The sequence below is a fragment of the Hylobates moloch genome, unplaced genomic scaffold (genome assembly GCF_009828535.3).
Source record: "Hylobates moloch isolate HMO894 unplaced genomic scaffold, HMol_V3 SCAFFOLD_23, whole genome shotgun sequence".
NCBI lineage: Eukaryota > Metazoa > Chordata > Mammalia > Primates > Hylobatidae > Hylobates > Hylobates moloch.
The window spans coordinates 535,802-558,415 of record NW_026652298.1 but is presented as its reverse complement, the minus strand read 5'-3'; the positions used below and the strand labels follow the sequence as shown (position 1 = coordinate 558,415).

At 37.8% G+C, this 22,614-nt stretch overlaps 1 protein-coding gene across 3 annotated transcripts in view; it reads right to left on the bottom strand.

Annotated features, from left to right (window-relative positions):
- PARP8 (poly(ADP-ribose) polymerase family member 8) overlaps positions 1 to 22,614 on the bottom strand; it is a 186,552-nt gene that overhangs the window by 16,616 nt on the left and 147,322 nt on the right. For 2 of the 3 annotated variants that reach the window (XM_032145541.2, XM_032145540.2), the window contains exons 16-19: positions 10,094 to 10,186; positions 4,169 to 4,294; positions 3,103 to 3,168; positions 511 to 578 (exon numbers count right to left, since the gene is read on the bottom strand). In XM_032145541.2, the coding sequence (XP_032001432.1) occupies positions 511 to 578; positions 3,103 to 3,168; positions 4,169 to 4,294; positions 10,094 to 10,186 (353 nt within the window). The remainder of the gene's footprint in view (positions 1 to 510; positions 579 to 3,102; positions 3,169 to 4,168; positions 4,295 to 10,093; positions 10,187 to 22,614) is intronic. The other variant, XM_032145542.2, reaches the window with a different exon arrangement.

Here is a 22,614-nt window from a genome sequence, read left to right as displayed (position 1 = left end):
GGGATAACACTACCTCCCTCACCAGGCTCACTCTGAAACTGTGCATCTTCTGCACTGAGCAAGCAAAGAGTTAATCATATTTATACTGCCCTTGTTAAGGGAGCAAAATATAAAACATTTATTTTAGATTAGAAAGATTTCAATAATAAAGGTTGAAACACTGAGTTTGATCACTTAGTCCTCACTGAACTAGAAAATTAAATGAACCAAAATGCTTTTGCCACATAATCTAGTTAATCACATCTTTTAAAACTATAGGCAAACTGCTGTCAAATGCACTATTTATCCCTGGTAGTGCATGTGACAGCATTCTCTACCCCTTGTGATGTACAAGTTTTAATTAAAGTGAGAGTCATTAAGGACTCTTAGGTTGTAAAATCACCAGGTCTCATAAGCTTGTAGAACGGTGGCATTGCAGGGCTTGTAAGACAGGTTTGTTTTTTTTTTTCCTTAAAGCAAGCAGTAGAAAAGGATACTGTTTTAATTAAGAGGAAAACTAAAATTTTATACCATTGCAGTAAGGGATGAGCAAGGGGGTCCTGTTTATCCATCTGCTTCTTGATTTCCAGATACGGTGCCTGAAAAAAAGTCATTATACTTCTTGATTTTTCATAAAAATTCATTTTTCCATTTTCACAAAAGGAAAATCAGACCAAACAATATGCCTAATCTAGTAAGACTTAAAAATTTGTGGACTTAACATGGGAACAACAACAATTGCCCTAGTCTTTTCTCCCAAGATGATGGGAACTGTGAACTTTCATGCCACCAAAATGACTTGCCCAAACACTGTGTTAAAAGACTTGTCCAGATTTTAGCCTGGCTTCCATTTACACTAGGCTATATCCCTAAAGATGGCCACTCTCCAGCCCCCTGTTGAGTTTCTGCTCAAGAAAACGTGATGCTGCCAAACCACAAAATGTATATTGTACCAACCCACTTTGCCAAACCATTTTTGGTAATTCTCCACTTATCCCCTTCTGTAACTTTCCATTTTTACATAACTCCCCTAGTCCCATCTTCTTTTCCTTGCCTTTTCACTTACTTGTAGTGCCTTTTGCTTCCTCTCCCCTGCCTTTAAAAACCTGGATCACCTTTGTTTTAGTTGAAGTTGAGCTCAGTTTATGCTGCAGTCTCTCTCCCCCACTGCAGTGCTCTGAATAAATCTGTCGTGCCACCTTTACAAGTGTCCTGTAAAGTTTCTCTTTCACAATGACCATTTTAACCAATAACTAATATGAAAGCAAAGCTTGTGAGGGCCACTACTAATGCTCATATCTCAGAGTCCAGACTTAGGTATAGATCTTTACATTGAAAAATTGGACACAATTTACCTAAGATGAAGCCTTCTGTAAAAAGTATTTAATGGGATTTACCCAGACAATCATTTCACAGAACGAAGAGCAATCTCTCTGTGACAATTTAGGGCTATGTATAGGACAGTACATTCTAGAAAACAGCACAGTATAATGTTGTATTTATTCAGAAAGGTTTAAAGAATTTGACACAATAAAACCTAAAAGCTTCCCTATGAAGTACACACCAAAAGAGGGTGCAGCATTACTACTTCCACCTTGACAGTGAAGCACCAAGCAATTAAGCAACTTGCCCAAGGTCACAGGCCACATTCATTGATGAGCCAGTTATACAATTTTGGCCTCTTAACTTCCTAGACTGACGCTCAGTCGTCTACGTTCCCTTCTATTAAAATAACTTACACATGACCCAGAATAAAGAAAGCAATTTTTGGCAGAGAGCTGATTCCAGAGTCAGAGTTTGTAGCTATTTTTAAATCCAAAAATAATCAAGGTCTAGGGTATAGTATAAATACCTTATACCAAAGTCTTTTTCATGACTAAAAATGTTTATATGACTTTGTATAAGATATTCCAATATGTTCTTTTTTTCCCCTAGGTGGAAATACATTTTATTGTTTTCTTTCCCTATACAAATAAGGAGTGCTTGTCTGAGAAAGAATTCGGATAATATAGAAAGGTACTGGCATAGCAAAACAACCCGAAGGGATGGTGATTTTTTAAGCAAATAATAACATTTGTGAATTAAAGGATCTCTTGTTTACTCTTTGCCAGACACACACTATTTATTGAGTGAATGAATGAATATTTGACTACATGAATAAATGATGATCAGAAGAATCAAGAATCAAAATGGAAATGCAAAAATGTACTTTTTGAGTACTGTCTTCCTACAGAGGAGTAGAGATAACTCTGGGGGTTGGTGGGGGCGGGGAGAAAGCAGCATAGCAGCTTAGTGGGCCCTGGGACAGGAGGGTTCCCCTATTCCCTCCCCAGAGAAAATAAAGGACCCAGGGTAATACTCATTATAAGCCTGCAAGGGTCTCTAGGGCAGTGCAATCCTTGAAACCACTACATGCAAGCTGCACACATAATGTGTGTTGTCAATCTCGGATTATTAATTTCTACTTACAATGATGAGTTTTAAACCTCTCTCCAAGTCTTTGGCAGTGGAAAGGTCTCAATAATTCAACAGTGTGTGCTTTTCCAAGTGCTGGACTATAGCCCAGGGATGTGTTAGATTCTCCTAACAAACCCCGATCCGTGCTCATCAAACTATTTCCACCAAGGCCTCCCTTAATGACCAAAAACATAAACCCATACTCTCAGGGAGGCTGGCATCTTCCAAAGTGGTTCTGGGATTTTGCATTATATAAAATATTTATGGAAAATTTCCATTTTAAAGAACATTTCTGTTTTTATTTTAATACTCAAATAATGTTTTGAAATTGCTACCATCAATTAAAATTGACAGTCTAGGAAGATGGTACCAGATTTGACCTTTGCCTTAAAATATCCCGACATACCTACATGTACCCAAGCTCTTGCCCGAGTTTGAGGGCAGAGTATTAGGAGTACAATTATCTTATAATTATCCACTTTCCTGAAGTCACAGTGTTACATGCTAGTACACTGATGTGATTTAATTAAAACATCTTAATACCGCACAAATTTTTAAATGATTTTAATTATACCCTGTATAATAGAGAAGTCTACATTTCACTACATAGCTAGAACTCTCAGACATTTTAAAAATACACTGCACAAGACCAGATGACATACTTACTTGTGTCATTTCTCTGATAGAAGTTATGCTATCCAGTGCTTTCATTACTCGATCATAGTTCTTTTTCTGTTTAATGAAAAAGTGATGTTAAAAAACAGCATTTGCTTATAAGCTGTTGCAAGTCTGTATATCACTAGAGAAATATATTATTTCCATATGTGAATTTTCCATTGGGGTCAATTTGAAAGCAATGACTGTTTTGTGTACATAAAAGGGAAGACTATAATAAAATGGCTCCAGGACTTCAGTCAGAGAAAAGAAACAAAGAAAACCATGCCAATCCTTCTATAAGCCATGGGGGAAAAAATCTAGAAACACAAAAAAGTTATGGGGCTCCTGATTCAGGCTTTCACCACGAAAACACTAAGCCATAATGAATAAAGTCAACATAGAATCCTTCTAAAATACAAAAACCCACTTCAAATCTCACAATTGCTTTTATTTTATTTTGAGTTGAATATTGTTAACAAGAGTATGGCTGACAGTATGCAAATGATAGCATACAGTCACGTAGCTGACAATTCATTTTCAAGCAAGATCTAAATATGTGCGCTGTTGCCATTTATGAAGAAATAAAGTTCTTCAAGAAAATTGTATACAGTTGTTTCTATAAAATTATTTCAAGCTTAGTAGTAATAGAAACTGACACAATTTCAGCTCTTATGCAATTTGAAAGTTCTGTACTTTCAAAAGGATTCTGCCTTATCTTCAGGAACATTTATAAAACTGCTTCCTTAAGAAAGGCAGGTCCATTAACAGTATGAACTAAACTTTTCACTAACCTTCAGACAGCTGGGGAGGAAGAAGGGAAAGAGGAAAGGAGGGTTGAAGTGAAAATGCAGAAAAGAAAGGAAAACTTGTCCCTTCACCCATGATCTTTAAAATCAAAATGAGGTTACATAAGTCAGAATCCCCAAAAATACATGATGAAATTAAAATACTCATGGATATGCTTGATGAGATAGAGATTTAGATAGAAAGAGGAAAGCTAATGAGACTACAATCTCAATGTTGGTGTTATTGTTAAAGAAAACTTTGTGATTGGTGTGCCAGGATAACAACTTACCCTGGGGTTGAAGGCCAGCATCTGAGGGTCATTAGGGTCTACCACAGAAGGATATGGCTCGAAAATCACAACTTTTCTAGGAGATTCCAACGCAGACCTACACATGGATACTAGTAGATCTACCACCTTGAAATATACACATAAGATAGTTACTACCCTCCAGGTTTTATCCAGTGCTTTGCCATTGTTTCTCCCTCTCAAGGTAGCATAAGTTAATGAGGAAGATCAGGACTGCTACCAATCTCTCAAATGCGTAATTCAAGACTTGAGACCACATTTGACCAAACTTTACCAACAATTCAAAATAACAAACGTGTGCTGCCTCTCATTACTTACAACTTAATATCTCTTTTTCAAGGGCACACATTTTATGCTAGTATTGTTCTAGACCCTATGGTACGACAAGGCACAAGACAGACTGGTGCAGCTGACAGTCTAAGGGAGAAGATACAAAATAAAATATCAGTTAAGCAAATAGATGCTTCAAGAGAATTTCTGATACTGTTAAATGTTATAAAAAAATAAAGTAGGCACTAGAGAATAATACAGAAAGGGACACTGTTTTAGAGTGGCTAGGAATGGTGGTGAATCTCAACAGAGACCTGTATGGGGTCAGGAGGGAGACATGCGACCATCTGGGGAGAAGCTGTTCCAGGGGAAGGAAGCCCCATGTGCAGGAAAAGACTTTGGCATGCTCCAGGAATAGCTAATTGCCTGACAACATCTTGCCTCTTCCTATTCTCCTCTATCCAAGTCCACTAATGACCTTTGATTGGCTAAAGACAGTGGCTTTATTCCTGTTATCCTATGATTCTTCTGCACAATCTACTAAGAGGCAGTACTATATAGCAGTTGGATAGCATGGCTCCCCTTTCCAGTCCCCAAAACAATATATTCTGGCCACTGAATAAAGAAAACTGATACTGTCTAAATGGTCGGAGTTCACCTGAACAGACATATCTACAGTGTGAACACAAATTACTTAATAAGGAAGCATATATATATATATATATCTTTATAGGGAAAGCTATTTCTAGAAAGTCTTTAGACAGGCATTTAAAAAATGCACAGTTAAGAGGGGGCCAATTTTTGATTCTCCTGCTTTTAAGAGAGGAGTATTGTGACCTAATGACAGCAGAGCTCACTATGTTGTGTGGGTACTCACAAAACACACACACCCAATTTCAAGTGACCTAAAATAATCAGCAACGCTCAAGACACCAGACATAACATGCCCCGAGTACATAGACATGCATATCCACAAGACACACTCAGAAGACATTAGAATGGAAACAGCTAATGTTCCTGACACACTATTTCACTTATGTGTGCGTATGTAAATACATGCATACATATATAGAGATATATGCAAGAAGTTATAGTCCAAGCAATAAACATAATAAGGACATAATAAAACCCTCCTTTTTGCCTTCCTCTTCCACCCTCACATTCCTTCTACCCTAGAGATGCACGTTAACCCTGATACAGATTGTTTTCAGCATTATCTGGTCTCTAATGAAAACCCAAACAAGAACTGACAAAGAAGAATCAGTAAGATAAAATAGCCTTGTCGGGCGCAGTGGCTCACGCCTGTAATCCTAGCACTTTGGGAGGCCAAGGAGGGAGGATCGCCTGAGGTCAGGGGTTCGAGACCAGCCTGGCCAATGTGGTGAAACCCCATCTCTACTAAAAATACAAAAAATTAGCCGGGCATGGTGGCAGGTGCCTGCAGTGCCAGCTACTCGGGTGGCTGAGGCAGGAGAACTGCTTGAACCCAGGAGGTGGAGGTTGCAGTGAGCCAAGATTGCACCACTGCACTCCAGCCTGGGTGACGAGCAAAACTTCGTCTCAAAAAAAAAAAAAAAAAAAAGATAAAAAATGGCCTTTTCTGAGACCTTGTAGGGAGGAGGGGAATGACACAGATGGGTATGCTCTCATTAAAACCCTTTAAAAATTATGTCCTACTATGTAATTGAAGTTTTATAAAAGTCCATGCATTTTTGACCAATATTTTTACTAGTATATTTAAGTAAATTATAATGTAATAATGGGTAGTAAACTTAATTGGTAGGATATTTCTGTTAATATATGTCCTAGCCTAACTTCAAAAAAAAGTGTAACTACTGTGACTCAATTACATGGGATGCACCAAAGTTTCCAACTCCTTGCTCACTTCCAGGACACAGTGCTAATACCTGGAAGCAGCTGCTCAGCAAGGGACATTTTCACCTTCTCGTCTGAATAAGGTCTTACCACTGGCTTTCACCAGATCATCAGTGGAAAGGGGCTGAGCTGATGCCAAGAAAGGTACGCCTTCCTCACTTTCTCTACTACATGGCATATAGTAAAGACAGCAGGGCCACACGATCGGAGGGGTCCAGTGCCCCCAGTGATACAAAGAAAGGTACGCCTTCCTCACTTTCTCTACTACATGGCATACAGTAAAGACAGCAAGGCCACACGATCGGAGGGGTCCAGTCCCCCCAGTCACCACACAGAAAGTGGCCCATCAAACATTCTAATTGGAGTGCATGAATGACAAAATGCTACCATGTTAAGCTGCCGTGATTTTATGGTTTATCTGTTACAGAAGCTAGAATTAGACTTTTTAAGAAGAAAAGCATTTATAATACAATTTGGATTTATATTCCTTTGCATATCTTAATTTTTCTAGTTATCTCATGGACTAAAACATCCACTTTAAAAAATAAAAGGCTGGGTGTGGTGGCTCACGCCTGTAATCCCAGCATTTTGGGAGGCGGGGGTGGGAGGATCACTTGAGCCCAGGAGTTCAAGACCAGCCTGGACAACACAGTGAGACCTTGTCTCCAAGAAATAAATAAAAATAAAAATGTAAGAGAGGCTGGGCATGGTGGCTCATGCCTGTAATCCAAGCACTTCAGGCGGCTGAGGCGGGAGGATCCCTTGAGGTCAGGAGTTCGAGACCAGCGTGGCCAAGATGGCCAAATCCTGTCTCCACAAAAAAATACAAAAATTAGCTGGGTGCAGTGGCGTGGACCTGTTATCCCAGTTACTAGAGAGGCTGAGGCAGGAGAATCGCTTGAACCCATGAGGCAGAGGTTACAATGACTGAGACTGCACCAATGCACTCTGGCCTGGGTGACAGAAAGACGCTCTCTCGCGGGGGGCGGGGTTGTGGGGGGAGAAAAGAAAGAAAATAAAATAAAAAATAAAAGAGAGCACACAACTATGACTTCTTTTTTTTTTATTTTGTCCTAAATGATATATTTCCCCACTCCCAACATTTAAAATTAAAGATTCTAAATAGAATCTTAGTATATATGATGCGTGCTATAGACAACAAGTTACACATATACATCTGCCTTCTTTGACTGAATGATATAATTGAAGAAGCAATTTGGCAGTTGACTAAGATACTTAGGATGGAAATGCAAAGAAATATTAGGTTTAAGCAAGAAAAATTAGGACATTTGATAAGTGAAGATAAAAAGGTCTGTGAATTTACAGAATCAGGTGCCTCCAAAGGACACTACATCACACAATTCAACTGGCAGAGCAACCCTCCCCACACACACCCCTTTCAGGCATGAAAGAAAGGCCTCCAAGCTCTTGCAAATGAGACAAATTAGGTCATTAGTCTTTAGTCATTAGTCTTTTACTAACTGGAAGTCCATGTGACTAAGAAAGGCACCTACAGGAATAGCCTATGGGTATACAGTGTAGTCTAAAAAAGGAAGCAGATTCAGAATCATAAACCAATCATTGTCCAATATTGCAATAGTAATTTAAAAAAAATCTTAGATGTGAGCCCAATATCTAAACAAATAAAATGGAACTATTCTGTTGAAGTAGTATTTGGGGCGCTGGAACAGCAGCTGCTAGGACCACAGGGCACTGTTGGTCCAGGCGAGTCCCCTGCAGTGGTCCTGAGGAATGTCTTTGCAGCCCCCAGAGCACCACTTAAAATGCGGGGGTAAACTGAGGCAATGACACCCTGAGGTGGTTTCTTTTTGTTTAGAAAAAGAAGTGATTTCCCTGTATTCGTTAGGATTATGACAGAATACTGGGGCACCTGTTTTGAGAACTAGAGTATGAAAAAAATGCTGTCTTTGGGGTAGAATTACTAAACTTTCTGATCTTTTGATATTGATTTTTAGATATACATCACTAAATTGAGCTGATCAAATACATGTGCTTTGTATCAATCATTATATAATTTGAAATTCACTTCTATTCAAAACCATTAATTTTAAGATGTAACAATGATTTTAAAAGGCTGACTATTATTCTATCAACATACCATACTGCTAGCATATTACTTTTCCTTCTAATTTATAATTTACTATTTCTAGCCTTTAATTTCTTTTTTAAAGGGAAACTTGCATACGGTAAAATGTGTGAATTTTAAGTATACTACTTGAAGAATTTTTAACATATATGCACATACATAAATTAATATAAATATACATGTGAGCATATTCATACAACATACCCCTTTAAGGTTTTAATTATTTTTACATAGCTATAAATACCATACATATTAAAGTACCTTTTTTTTTCCTTTTAGCAATATTATTTCCAAGGGACAAGAAAAACTTTCACATTTAAAAAAGAAGGATGGAAAAGAAAAAGGCTCTCCATAGTCAGATATATTTTAGTAACCCTCTAAGTATAGGCTAGCTATTTTCTTAGTTTTAGGGATGCTCAGAACCGTTAATATGCAAATGTGTGCATGTTGTGTGTGGGGGAAATACGAAGCTATAGTTTGGAAATTTATTTTAATCATGGAATCATTTTTTTCATATCATATAAGACCAACATTCTATTGTTTGTATTATTTGTTTCATTTATAATTCAATTATATGAAAAATATTGCCCTAAATATTTCATCAGGTGGATGCAAAATAGTTTTAGTTAATTAAAACGACTAGGCTAAGGGGTGTGTACATTCCTAAGCTCTAGGCTACTATCTGTATTATTTAACTGTTGTGCCTTCATAAGCCTGATAAACTGCCTCAGGTCGTGCATGTTCAATTTTACTCACCCATAGTTTGTATTAGTAAATAAGTTTTTAAAATTAGGTATTCGTCAAGCTATCTGAAATTTGTTTTTGCACACAGTGTAAGGTAAAGCACTAAACCAATTTTTCCCCGTTACAGGCCATTTGTTTCTACTTCACTTACTAAATAACTCTTCAGTAAGTGAGGAGATGAAACCTACTTTAACATACATTAAATTTATTCATAATTTGATTCATTTGGGGGATAATCTGCCATTGATCTGCCATACTATTCTTTGCCAATACTATATTTTGTTAAAACATTTATAGCACTGAATATGTTTCTGTATGTGGTTGGTCTAACCTCTCTTAACTAATGTTCATTAATTTTTTAGAGTTTTCTTTGATTTTTTTTCTTATAGATGAATTAGTAGTTTAGTCAGGTTCTTTAAGTGGGAAAAAAAAAAAAAAAAAAAAACCTTGAAATTTTGATGGAATTGCTTTTCTTCCTATCTCCTAAACACTGCTCTGTAAAACTGAATGTTCTCTTTCTACTACATACTCTGCCTATCATCTTTCCACCTAAGTTGTAAAAATAAATTGGCTTCCATTTTATGGCAGTTATCTTTATAAATACATTTTACGTAAAGCATGCACGAGGGTTTCAGTTTCCCCACTTCACCATGTAAGAAGAAATTAGAATTATTTTTCATGCAATGGAAAGTTGGTTTAGTTTCTCTCCTTGGCAATCACAAAATGACAAAACACACATTAGATGGAGAGATAACATTTAGTTTACCTACAAAAAAAATCAAATGCCAATTTGCCACTTAACTAGAAGTTATCAAATATTTTCCCCAAAGAATAGCAGAATGAAGATAACCAGTGGACTGGAACAAATTTTTCAAAGCAAAATAAGAAATAATTAGTATCCTGTGTTATACCTGAGCTCCAGTTGCGATTTCATCAGCAGCTTCATTCATTACTCCCAGGGTTTGAAAAGCAAACACACACAGCTCCCGTTCACACACAGTAGGCTACAAAAGAAAAGGGAATCAGTCACGAAACTTTTTTCCAACTCTCAATATCAAAATTAAATTCATGACATTTCACATAATAAATAGAAAATGCAAAGTTTTAGTGTTTTTTAAAAAGGAAATCATACCACTTTAATAAGAAATAAATTCTTAAATTTAGGTAACAGTAAAGAGTCATTTACTAATATAGAGTAAAAAATATTATAAAAAAGGTTCTTTTCAGTTAGTTTTAGACACACTCAGAACAATTTAGCAGTAAAAAGATCCTTAAATAGGAAAATTTATCTCTCACACTTTCATATACATTTGCACATGAGATGCACAGAAAATGTAAATACCTAAGCTGGTGACACAACAATAATGAGCTTAAATATGAAAGCGGTATAAAACAAACATACAAAGGAGAATTCCACTTTTTCCTAGGAAATTTTGTTTGAAAAAAAAAAAATAGCATGATTCTGTTCTTGAAAGACTCGTTTCGTTGCAAACAGTTTTGATTTCAATAACCTCATGAAGTCAACAGCACTGAAATATACACTCTACAATTACTTTGGAAGAGCTCTCATCTTTCAAATCTAATATAGTGTCATCCCTCTGATTTATCTTATCTCCCAAGTTACATTGCATTAGGTAGCTGATGAAGCCTAACACAATGCAATCCACGGTGCCTCTGCACAGCAGACAAAAGGCATTTGTTAGTGCCACTGCTCGTATGCTCACTTCTTTCAGAGGCCAACTTGGTCTACTGCTTAACCAGTGGGGATGTATGGCCCCATTCCGAACATCATTTATGTTTGGAATGGGCCCATATGCGTGGCTTTATAGATAGAAAGCCTGACCAATTACAAAGCTTTCTGGTTGACTTTGCTCCAAAAAGAATTTTAGGGAAAAAAATGAATCTATATATTTCCTTTGTCAGACTTAAAAGTGCATTTGATTCCATTTTCAGAAACTTCAGAACCATGAGAGGAAGTAGAGAAAGTTCTTTATCCAGACTCAAGCTATACACTCTGCAATATATATTTAGATATACATAGAGCAAACTGTTCAATTTCAACAACTTTTCCTTTAACTTGAGTGTTTATTTTTAATCTTCTCCAATTTTTTTGTGTAACTATATGTGTATATGCTTTACCCTCAGTTTTCCCCATGGATATTATGTTGCTTCTTTTGTCCATTTTCTGGGGCTTAGAGCATGGTATGATCTGAAATAAGAGTGGCAACCACTTACTGCATATTTACGATAGTGTCAAATGCTATTCTGGTGCTTCAGTACAACGAAACAGTACACAAACAAGAATCCAAGGAGAAGATAAACCTTAGATATCATGAAAGGCCTTGGGAATTTATTCTTGTATCAACTACTGAGGAAGTAAACAGTGACACAAAGGGCCCTTTGTTTTTAACAATATTCCTTTAGAACAACCATCACATTTATATGATTAAAATCCATCAATCCCAAAGGCTCATTTACTGACATGAGTTATGACTAGTTTTTATCTGAACCTTGAACTATGCTTACTTTGTGAACGTCTAAATATGTATATTTGTGTATTTGTGTGTGTCCGTGTACATATACACACACATTCCAGGGAATATAACAATAGACATTACTTTTTCAGTACCAAATTGTGTATCTCAAAATAATAAGAGCTATTTATAACAAACCCACAGCAAGTATCATACTGAATGGGCAAAAACTGGAAGCATTCCCTTTGAAAACTGGCACAAGACAGGGATGGCCTCTCTCACCACTCCTATTCAACATAGTGTTGGAAGTTCTGGCCAGGGCAATCAAGCAGGAGAAAGAAATAACGGGTATCCAATTAGGAAAAGAGGAAGTCAAATAGTCCCTGTTTGCAGATGACATTATTGTATATTTAGAAAACCCCATCGTCTCAGCCCAAAATCTCCTTAAGCTGATGAGCAACTTCAGCAAAGTCTCAGGATACAAAATCAATGTGCAAAAATCACAAGCATTCTTATATATCAATAACACACAAACAGAGAGCCAAATTATGAGTGAACTCTCATTCACAATTGCTTCAAAGAGAATAAAATATCTAGAAATCCAACTTACAAGGGATGTGAAGAACCTCTTCAAGGAGAACTACAAACCACTGCTCAACGAAATAAAAAAGGACACAAATGGAAGAACATTCCATGCTCATGGATAGGAAGAATCAATATCGTGAAAATAGCCATACTGCCCAAGATAATTTATAGATTCAATGCCATCCTCATCAAGCTACCAATGCCTTTCTTCACAGAATTGGAAAAAACTACTTTAAAGTTCATATGGAACCAAAAAAGAGCCCGCATTGCCAAGACAATCCTAAGCCAAAAGAACAAAGCTGGAGGCATCACACTACCTGACTTCAAACTATACTACAAGGCTACAGTAACCAAAACAGCATGGTAGTGGTACCAGAACAGAGATATAGACCAATGGAACAGAACAGAGCCCTCAGAAATAATACCACACATCTACAACCATCTGATCTTTGACAAACCTGACAAAAACAAGAAATGGGGAAAGGATTCCTTATTTAATAAATAGTGCTGGGAAAACTGGCTAGCCGTATGTAGAAAGCTGAAACTGGATCCCTTCCTTACATCTTATACAAAAATTAATTCAAGATGGATTAAAGACTTCAATGTTACACCTAAAACCATAAAAACCCTAGAAGAAAACCTAGGCAATACCATTCAGGACATAGGCATGGGCAAGGACTTCATGACTAAAACACCAAAAGCAATGGCAACAAAAGCCAAAATTGACAAATGGGATCTAATTAAACTAAAGAGCTTCTGTACAGCAAAAGAAACTACCATCAGAGTAGAATAGGCAACCTACAGAATGGGAGAAAATTTTTGCAATCTACCTATCTGACAAAGGGCTAATATCCAGAATCTACAAAGAACTTAAACAAACTTACAGGAAAAAATCAAACAACCCTATCAAAAAGTGGGCAAAGGATATGAACAGACACTTTTCAAAAGAAGACATTTATGCAGCCAACAGACACATGAAAAAATGCTCATCATCACTGGTCATCAGAGAAATGCAAATCTAAACCACAATGAGGAGATACCATCTCATACCAGTTAGAAAGGCGTTTAAGACCATTAAAAAGTCAGGAAACAAAAGGTGCTGGAGAGGATGTGGAGAAACTGGAATGTTTTTACACTGTTGGTGGGAGTGTAAACTAGTTCAACCACTGTGGAAGACAGTGTGGCGATTCCTCAAGGATCTAGAACTAGAAATACCATTTGACTCAGCGATCCCGTTACTGGGCATATACCCAAATGATTATAAATCATGCGACTATAGAGACAAATGCACATGTATGTTTACTGCAGCGCTATTCACAATAGGAAAGACTTGGAACCAACTCAAATGTCCATCAATGACAGACTGGATTAAGAAAATGTGACACAGAATAGGGGTGGAACCAAGATGGCCGAATAGGAACAGCTCCGGTCTACAGCTCCCAGCATGAGCGACGCAGAAGATGGGTGATTTCTGCATTTCCATCTGAGGTACTGGGTCCACCTCACTAGGGAGTGCCAGACAGTGGGCGCAGGACAGTGTGTGCAGCCCACCATGCGCAAGCCCAAGCAGGGCGAGGCATTGCCTCACTTGGGAAGTGCAAGGGGTCAGGGAGTTCCCTTTCCTAGTCAAAGAAAGGGGTGACAGACGGCACCTGGAAAATCGGGTCATTCCCACCCTAATGCTGTGCTTTTCCGATGGGCTTTAAAAACGGCACACCAGGAGATTATATCCTGCACCTGGCTCAGAGGGTCCTATGCCCATGGAGTCTTGCTGATCCCTAGCACAGCAGTCTGGGATCAAACTGCCAGGCAGCAGCGAGGCTGGGGGAGGGGCGCCCGCCATTGCCCAGGCTTGCTTAGGTAAACAAAGTAGCTGGGAAGCTGGAACTGGGTGGAGCCCACCACAGCTCAAGGAGGCCTGCCTGCCTCTGTAGGCTCCACCTCTGGGGGCAAGGCACAAACAAAAAATCAGCAGTAACCTCTGCAGACTTAAATGTCCCTGTCTGACAGCTTTGAAGAGAGTAGTGGTTCTCCCAGCACAGAGCTGGAGATCTGAGAACGGGCAGACTGCCTCCTCAAGTGGGTCCCTGACCCCTGAGCAGCCTAACTGTTGGCATCCCCCATTAGGGGCAGACTGACACCTCACACGGCCAGGTACTCCTCTGAGACAAAACTTCCAGAGGAATGATCAGACAGCAGCATTCGCGGTTCAAGAAAATCTGCTGTTCTGTGGCCACCGCTGTTGATACCCAGGCAAACAGTGTCTGGAGTGGACCTCTAGCAAACTCCAACAGACCTGCAGCTGAGGGTCCTGTCTGTTAGAAGGAAAACTAACAGAAAGGACATCCCCACCAAAAATCCATCTGTACATCACCATCATCAAAGACCAAAAGTAGATAAAACCACAAAGATGGGGAAAAAACAGAGCAGAAAAACAGGAAACTCTAAAAAGCAGAGTGCCTCTCCTCCTCCAAAGGAACACAGTTCCTCACCAGCAAGGGAACAAAGCTGGACGGAGAATGACTTTGACGAGTTGAAAGAAGAAGGCTTCAGATGATCAAACTACTCCGAGCTACAGGAGGAAATTCAAACCAATGGCAAAGAAGTTAAAAACTTTGAAAAAAAAATTAGATGAATGTATAACTAGAATAACCAGTACAGAGAAGTGCTTAAAGGAGCTGATAGAGCTGAAAGCCAAGGCTTGAGAACTACATGAAGAATGCAGAAGCCTCAGGAGCCAATGTGATCAACTGAAAGAAAGGGTATCAGCGATGGAAGATGAAATGAATGAAATGAAGCAAGAAGGGAAGTTTAGAGAAAAAAGAATAAAAAGAAATGAACAAAGCCTCCAAGAAATATGGGACTATGTGAAAAGACCAAATCTACGTCTCATTGGTGTAACTGAAAGTGACGGGGAGAAAGGAACCAAGTTGGAAAAAACTCTGCAAGATATTATCCAGAAGAGCTTCCCCAATCTTGCAAGGCAGGCCAACATTCAGATTCAGGAAATACAGAGAACGTCACAAAGATACTCCTCGAGAAGAGCAACTCCAAGACACATAATTATCAGATTCACCAAAGTTGAAATGAAGGAAAAAATGTTAACGGCAGCCAGAGAAAAAGGTCGGGTTACCCACAAAGGGAAGCCCATGAGACTAACAGCGGATCTCTCGGCAGAAACTCTACAAGCCAGAACAGAGTGGGGGCCAATATTCAACATTCTTAAAGAAAAGAATTTTCAACCCAGAATTTCACATCCAGCCAAACTAAGCTTTATAAGTGAAAGAGAAATAAAACACTTTACAGACAAGCAAATGCTGAGAGATTTTGTCACCACTAGGCCTGCCCTAAAAGAGCTCCTGAAGGAAGCACTAAACATGGAAAGGAACAACCAATACCAGCCACTGCAAAATCATGCCAAACTGTAAAGACCATCAAGGCTAGGAAGAAACTGCATCAACTAATGAGCAAAATAACCAGCTAACACCATAATGACAGGATCAGATTCACACATAACAATATTAACTTTAAATGTAAATGGACTAAACGCTCCAATTAAAAGACATAGAATGGCAAATTGGATAAAGAGTCAAGACCCATCAGTGTGCTGTATTCAGGAAACCCATTTCACGAGCAGAGACACACATAGGCTCAAAATAAAAGGATGGAGGAAGATCTACCAAGCAAATGGAAAACAAAAAAAGGCAGGGGTTGCAATCCTAGTCTCTGATAAAACAGACTTTAAACCGACAAAGATCAAAAGAGACAAAGAAGGCTATTACATAATGGTAAAGAGATCAATTCAACAACAAGAGATAACTATCCTAAATATATATGCACCCAATACAGGAGCACCCAGATTCATAAAGCAAGTCCTGAAGGACCTACAAAGAGACTTAGACTCCCACACAATAATAATGGGAGACTTTAACACCCCACTGTCAACATTAGACAGATCAATGAGACAGAAAGTTAACAAGGATACCCAGGAATTGAACTCAGCTCTGCACCAATCGGACCTAATAGACATCTACAGAACTCTCCACCCCAAATCAACAGAATATACATTCTTTTCAGCACCATACCACACCTATTCCAAAATTGACCACATAGTTGGAAGTAAAGCACTCCTCAGCAAATGTAAAAGAACAGAAATCACAACAAACTGTCTCGCAGACCACAGTGCAATCAAACTAGAACTCAGGATTAACAAACTCACTCAAACTGCTCAACTACATGGAAAATGAACAATCTGCTCCTGAATGACTACTGGGTACATAATGAAATGAAGGTGGAAATAAAGATGTTCTTTGAAACCAACGAGAACAAAGACACAACATACCAGAATCTCTGGGACACATTCAAAGCAGTGTGTAGAGGGAAATTTATAGCACTAAATGCCCACAAGAGAAAGCAGGAAAGATCCAAAATTGACACCTTAACATCACAATTAAAAGAACTAGAAAAGCAAGAGCAAACACATTCAAAAGCTAGCAGAAGGCAAGAAATAACTAAAATCAGAGCAGAACTGAAGGAAATAGAGACACAAAAAAACCCTTCAAAAAATTAATGAATCCAGGAGCTGGTTTTTTGAAAAGATTAACAAAATTGATGGACCACGAGCAAGACTAATAAAAAGAAAAGAGAGAAGAATCAAACAGATGCAATAAAAAATGATAAAGGGGATATCACCACCCATCCCACAGAAATACAAACTACCATCAAAGAATACTACAAACACCTCTACGCAAATAAACTAGAAAATCTAGAAGAAATGGATAAATTCCTCGACACATACACCCTCCCAAGACTAAACCAGGAAGAAGCTGAATCTCTGAATAGACCAATAACAGGCTCTGAAATTTTGGCAATAATCAATAGCTTACCAACCAAAAAGAGTCCAGGACCAGATGGATTCACAGCCGAATTCCACCAGAGGTACAAGAAGGAACTGGTACCATTCCTTCTGAAACTATTCCAATCAATAGAAAAACAGGGAATCCTCCCTGACTCATTTTATGAGGCCAGCATCATCCTGATACCAAAGCCGGGCAGAGACACGATAAAAAAAGAGAATTTTAGACCAATATCCTTGATGTACATTGATGCAGAAATCCTCAGTAAAATACTGGCGGCCGGGCGCGGTGGCTCAAGCCTGTAATCCCAGCACTTTGGGAGGCCGAGGCGGGCGGATCACGAGGTCAGGAGATCGAGACCATCCTGACTAACACGGTGAAACCCCGTCTCTACTAAAAATACAAAAAAATTAGCCGGGCATGTTGGCGGGCGCCTGTAGTCCCAGCTACTCGGGAGGCTGAGGCAGGAGAATGGCGTGAACCTGGGAGGCGGAGCTTGCAGTGAGCCGAGATGCGCCACTGCACTCCAGCCTGGGGGACAGAGCAAGACTCCGTCTCAAAAAAAAATAAAAAAAATAAAAAAAATAAAATAAAATACTGGCAAACCGAATCCAGCAGCACATCAAAAAGCTTATCCACCATGATCAAGTGGGCTTCATCCCTGGGATGCAAGGCTGGTTCAACATACGCAAATCAGTAAATGTAATCCAGCATATAAACAGAACCAAAGACAAAAACCACATGATTATCTCAATAGATGCAGAAAAGGCCTTTGACAAAATTCAACAGCCCTTCATGCTAAAAACTCTCAATAAATTAGGTATTGATGGGATGTATCTCAAAATAATAAGAGCTATGTATGACAAACCCACAGCCAATATCATACTGAATGGGCAAAAACTGGAAGCATTCCCTTTGAAAACTGGCACAAGACAGGGATGCCCTCTTTCACCACTCCTATTCAACATGGTGTTGGAAGTTCTGGCCAGGGCAATTAGGCAGGAAAAGGAAATAAAGGGTATTCAATTAGGAAAAGAGGAAGTCAAATTGTCCCTGTTTGCAGATGACATGATTGTATATCTAGAAAACCCCATTGTCTCAGCCCAAAATCTCCTTAAGCTGATAAGCAACTTCAGCAAAGTCTCAAGATACAAAATCAACGTACAAAAGTCACAAGCATTCTTATACACCAATAACAGACCAACAGAGAGCCAAATCATGAGTGAACTCCCATTCATAATTGCTTCAAAGAGAATAAAATACCTAGGAATCCAACTTACAAGGGATGTGAAGGACCTCTTCAAGGAGAACTACAAACCACTGCTCAATGAAATAAAAGAGGATACAAACAAATGGAAGAACATTCCATGCTCATGGGTTGGAAGAATCAATATCGTGAAAATAGCCATACTGACCAAGGTAATTTATAGATTCAATGCCATCCCGATCAAGCTACCAATGACTTTCTTCACAGAATTGGAAAAAACTACTTAAAAGTTCATATGGAACCAAAAAGAGCCCACATCCCCAAGACAATCCTAAGCCAAAAGAACAAAGCTGGAGGCATCACGCTACCTGACTTCAAACTATACTACAAGGCTACAGTAACCAAAACAGCATGGTACTGGTACCAAAACAGAGATATAGATCAATGGACTAGAACAGAGCCCTCAGAAATGATGCTGCATATCTACAACTATCTGATCTTTGACAAACCTGACAAAAACAAGCAATGGGAAAAGGATTCCCTATTTAATAAATGGTGCTGGGAAAACTGGCTAGCCATATGTAGAAAGCTGAAACTGGATCCCTTCCTTACACCTTATGCAAAAATTAATTCAAGATGGATTAAAGACTTACATGTTAGACCTAAAACCATAAAAACCCTAGAAGAAAATCTAGGCATTACCATTCAGTATATAGGCATGGGCAAGGACTTCATGTCTAAAACACCAAAAGCAATGGCAACAAAAGCCAAAATTGACAAATGGGATCTAATTATACTAAAGAGCTTCTGCACAGCAAAAGAAACTACCATCAGAGTGAACAGGCAACCTACACAATGGGAGAAAATTTTCACAACCTACTCATCTGACAAAGGGCTAAAATCCAGAATCTACAATGAACTCAAACAAATTTACAAGAAAAAAACAAACAACCCCATCAAAAAGTGGGCAAAGGACATGAACAGACACTTCTCAAAAGAAGACATTTATGCAGCCAAAAAACACATGAAAAAATGCTCATCATCACTGGCCATAAGAGACATGCAAATCAAAACCACAATGACATACCATCTCACACCAGTTAGAATGGTGATCATTAAAAAGTCAGGAAACAACAGGTGCTGGAGAGGATGTGGAGAAACAGGAACACTTTTACACTGTTGGTGGGACTGTAAACTAGTTCAACCATTTTGGAAGTCAGTGTGGTGATTCCTCAGGGATTTAGAACTAGAAATACCATTTGACCCAGCCATCCCATTACTGGGTATATACCCAAAGGACTATAAATCATGCTGCTATAAAGACACATGCATACGTATGTTTATTGTGGCACTATTCACAATAGCAAAGACTTGGAAAGAACCCAAATGTCCAACAATGATAGACTGGATTAAGAAAATGTGGCACAGATACACCATGGAATACTATGCAGCCATAAAAAAGGATGAGTTCATGTCCTTTGTAATGACATGGATGAATCTGGAAATCATCATTCTGGGCAAACTATCGCAAAGACAGAAAGCCAAACACCGCATGTTCTCACTCATAGGTGGGAAGTGAACAATGAGAACACATGGACACAGGGCGGGGAACATCACACACTGGGGCTTGTCACAGGGTGGGGGGATGGGGGAGGGATAGCATTAGGAGATATACCTAATGTAGATGATGAGTTAATGGGTGCAGCAAACCAACATGGCACATGTATACATAGGTAACAACCCTGCACTTCGTGCACATGTACCCTAGAACTTAAAGTATAAGAATAATAAAAAACACCCAATGGAAATAAAATGAAATAAAATATCTTACTACACGAGATTGAAATTTCAAGTAATTTTCAACCCAGGAAAAGTTTCAAAGAAAAGGAAAAACGCGATAGACACAGTTATTATTATAAATCTCTATCAACACACTTTGTCACCAATCCTAGGTATTCATGTGTCATTCTGCTTTGTCGCAAGTGATTTTTGGCAATTTCACCGAGACCTCTCTATTTCCTATCACGAATAACAAACAAGCAAAATTTCAGTGCTTATTATAAAGACTTTTTCTGCATTTCTGTTTCAATGTCCCCCAACCCCGGTCTGTTTATATTCCAATCTTGAAAGTTCTAAATCAACTTTATTGACTTGTCAACTGACTCATTATTTTAAATAACACACCTGCATTCCTCAGGACGAAGCTATGATTTTATTACTTTATGGAAACACTTTTCTTTCCTGCATGTTTTTGGTTTAAAAGTAACCCTCTTCCATACTCAAGTGAATAAGGCAGATTTCTAGGTATATTCTGCTACTCCAATAGTTTGAAGAGGGAAATCAGACAGAAATCAGGCACCCTAGAAAATCTACTTTTTGGAAACAAAAACCAAAACACTTTGCCATCATACTAAAAAACAAGAAGTAAAAGTAAGGAATATGTTCTTATAAAAATAATTTTATCTTTCCTTTTTAACACAGAAACTACAAACGTCATAATGTGATTAATTTATATACCATGCACCATACTAAGTAAATGCTAGTAAATTTTTAAAACAACAATTCTGTATCTCTTGTTCATTTTTACTAGAAGGTTCAAGTAGTATTTAAGATGCAAGACGTAAATGACTTTAGTTTTGAGGTGTTTGTATATTTATTTTTTGTAGAGTAGTAATTCTCCCTTTTCCTTGTTTATTCACACTTTATTTCCGAGAAGTTCAAAGTGTCAACACAAGATGCTGCACTAACAGAAAGTTCTCAAATTATACGAAGTGATTAGATGTCTCTTTTGCTCACAGAAGAAACATCTTATTCAAGGAAGAGAAACTGAAGCACTCCCTTAAAGACACACAAATAGTTACATTGTGGGCTAGCCTTATCCTATTCCCACCCAATCCTCCACCCTGACAAATTCTATGACTATGTTATTTACACAGAAAATGCTAGCATCAATTCAAAATGCACATAGTCATTTTAAGAGCTATTACCAGTTAAATGTATTGCTATGTTTTATTGTACATAATTTAATACAAAGTATGTATGCCTAAATAAAACCAAGTGTTATATTACTTATTAATTCATTCTGAGTTTACAAAAAGACTATTGGTCCCAATTTGTAAAATACTACCTATTCTTAATATTATATTATATTGCCTGGAAGCAATTAACCACTCTAATTTAGACCGTAAAACCATACCAATTCCCTCTATTATCAACATGTACATATTTGCTATAAAATATTCATTAGGCACGATTTAAAAGCATGAAGAACATATTTATATATGTTCCTAAAATAAGATATATTTTAGAAGTTTTCAACAAAAATGAATACATTTTTTACTTTATTTGAATCAAAGCAATTTAAATGTGATCAATAAAAACATGTTTCAAAAAATGTTTTAAGCCCTGAAGAATATTTTAGAACCTAACTGTATTTTAAGAAATTTATGTTTTCCATGCATTTAAATTACCCTCTACTGGTAATAGAAATAATACAACTCTAAAGAATCTAGCTATGTATTTATGTAGCGAAAAGCATGGTGTAGATCGGTGGTTTTCAAATATTTTTGCCATGGTCTTTTTGTTTCAACAAAATATTTCACATAAGTCCAATATATAAAACAGAGAAAAGTGGAGCTTGTTCCTGTTGGAGCACATGTGTACAGTTCAGTTTTCCTATCTATAAAATGGGAATAAAAATAATATCTAGCTCTCAAGTTGATAAAAATACCAAGTGAGATAAGGTTTAAAAAATATCCTTGAGGTATGGAAAGCGGTTTAAGTATTAACAGTACGAGGGAACCTGGAGAAGCTAGCTCTACTGCCTTAACTCAATGTGTATACAAAGATAAGTATTTAATAAAAAATAGTTTTCTTTGAAGCATATTATGAAGTAGCATTTTTATTTGTTTATCCACTGTTTAAAATTATTGCTGCAATTTTTCTTACTAAAAATGAAATAAGCAGAGTAAACATAAATTCCTATTTAAAAACCGGTATTGAAAAAATGCAAGAATAATTAGATGAATATCTTCTAGAACTACAAACTTAGAAGCCTTTCATTCTCTGTATTTACAGTTTTATAGTCAATGCTTTGGGTTCTGTTTGTGGTCAAGCCCCACATTCAGGGTGAGGAAAGGTGTACTGTCCATTAAGGGAGAGAGAATCCCACAGCAATTAAGGCAGATCCACAGTAAGATACAGGATCAGGTCTAATTAGGCTTAAACACGCAGTAGTCTCTGTTTGTCTCATAAAACTAAAGATGTTATTTGAGTATTAAAACTAATTTCTATTCAGTTTGGATTTTTTT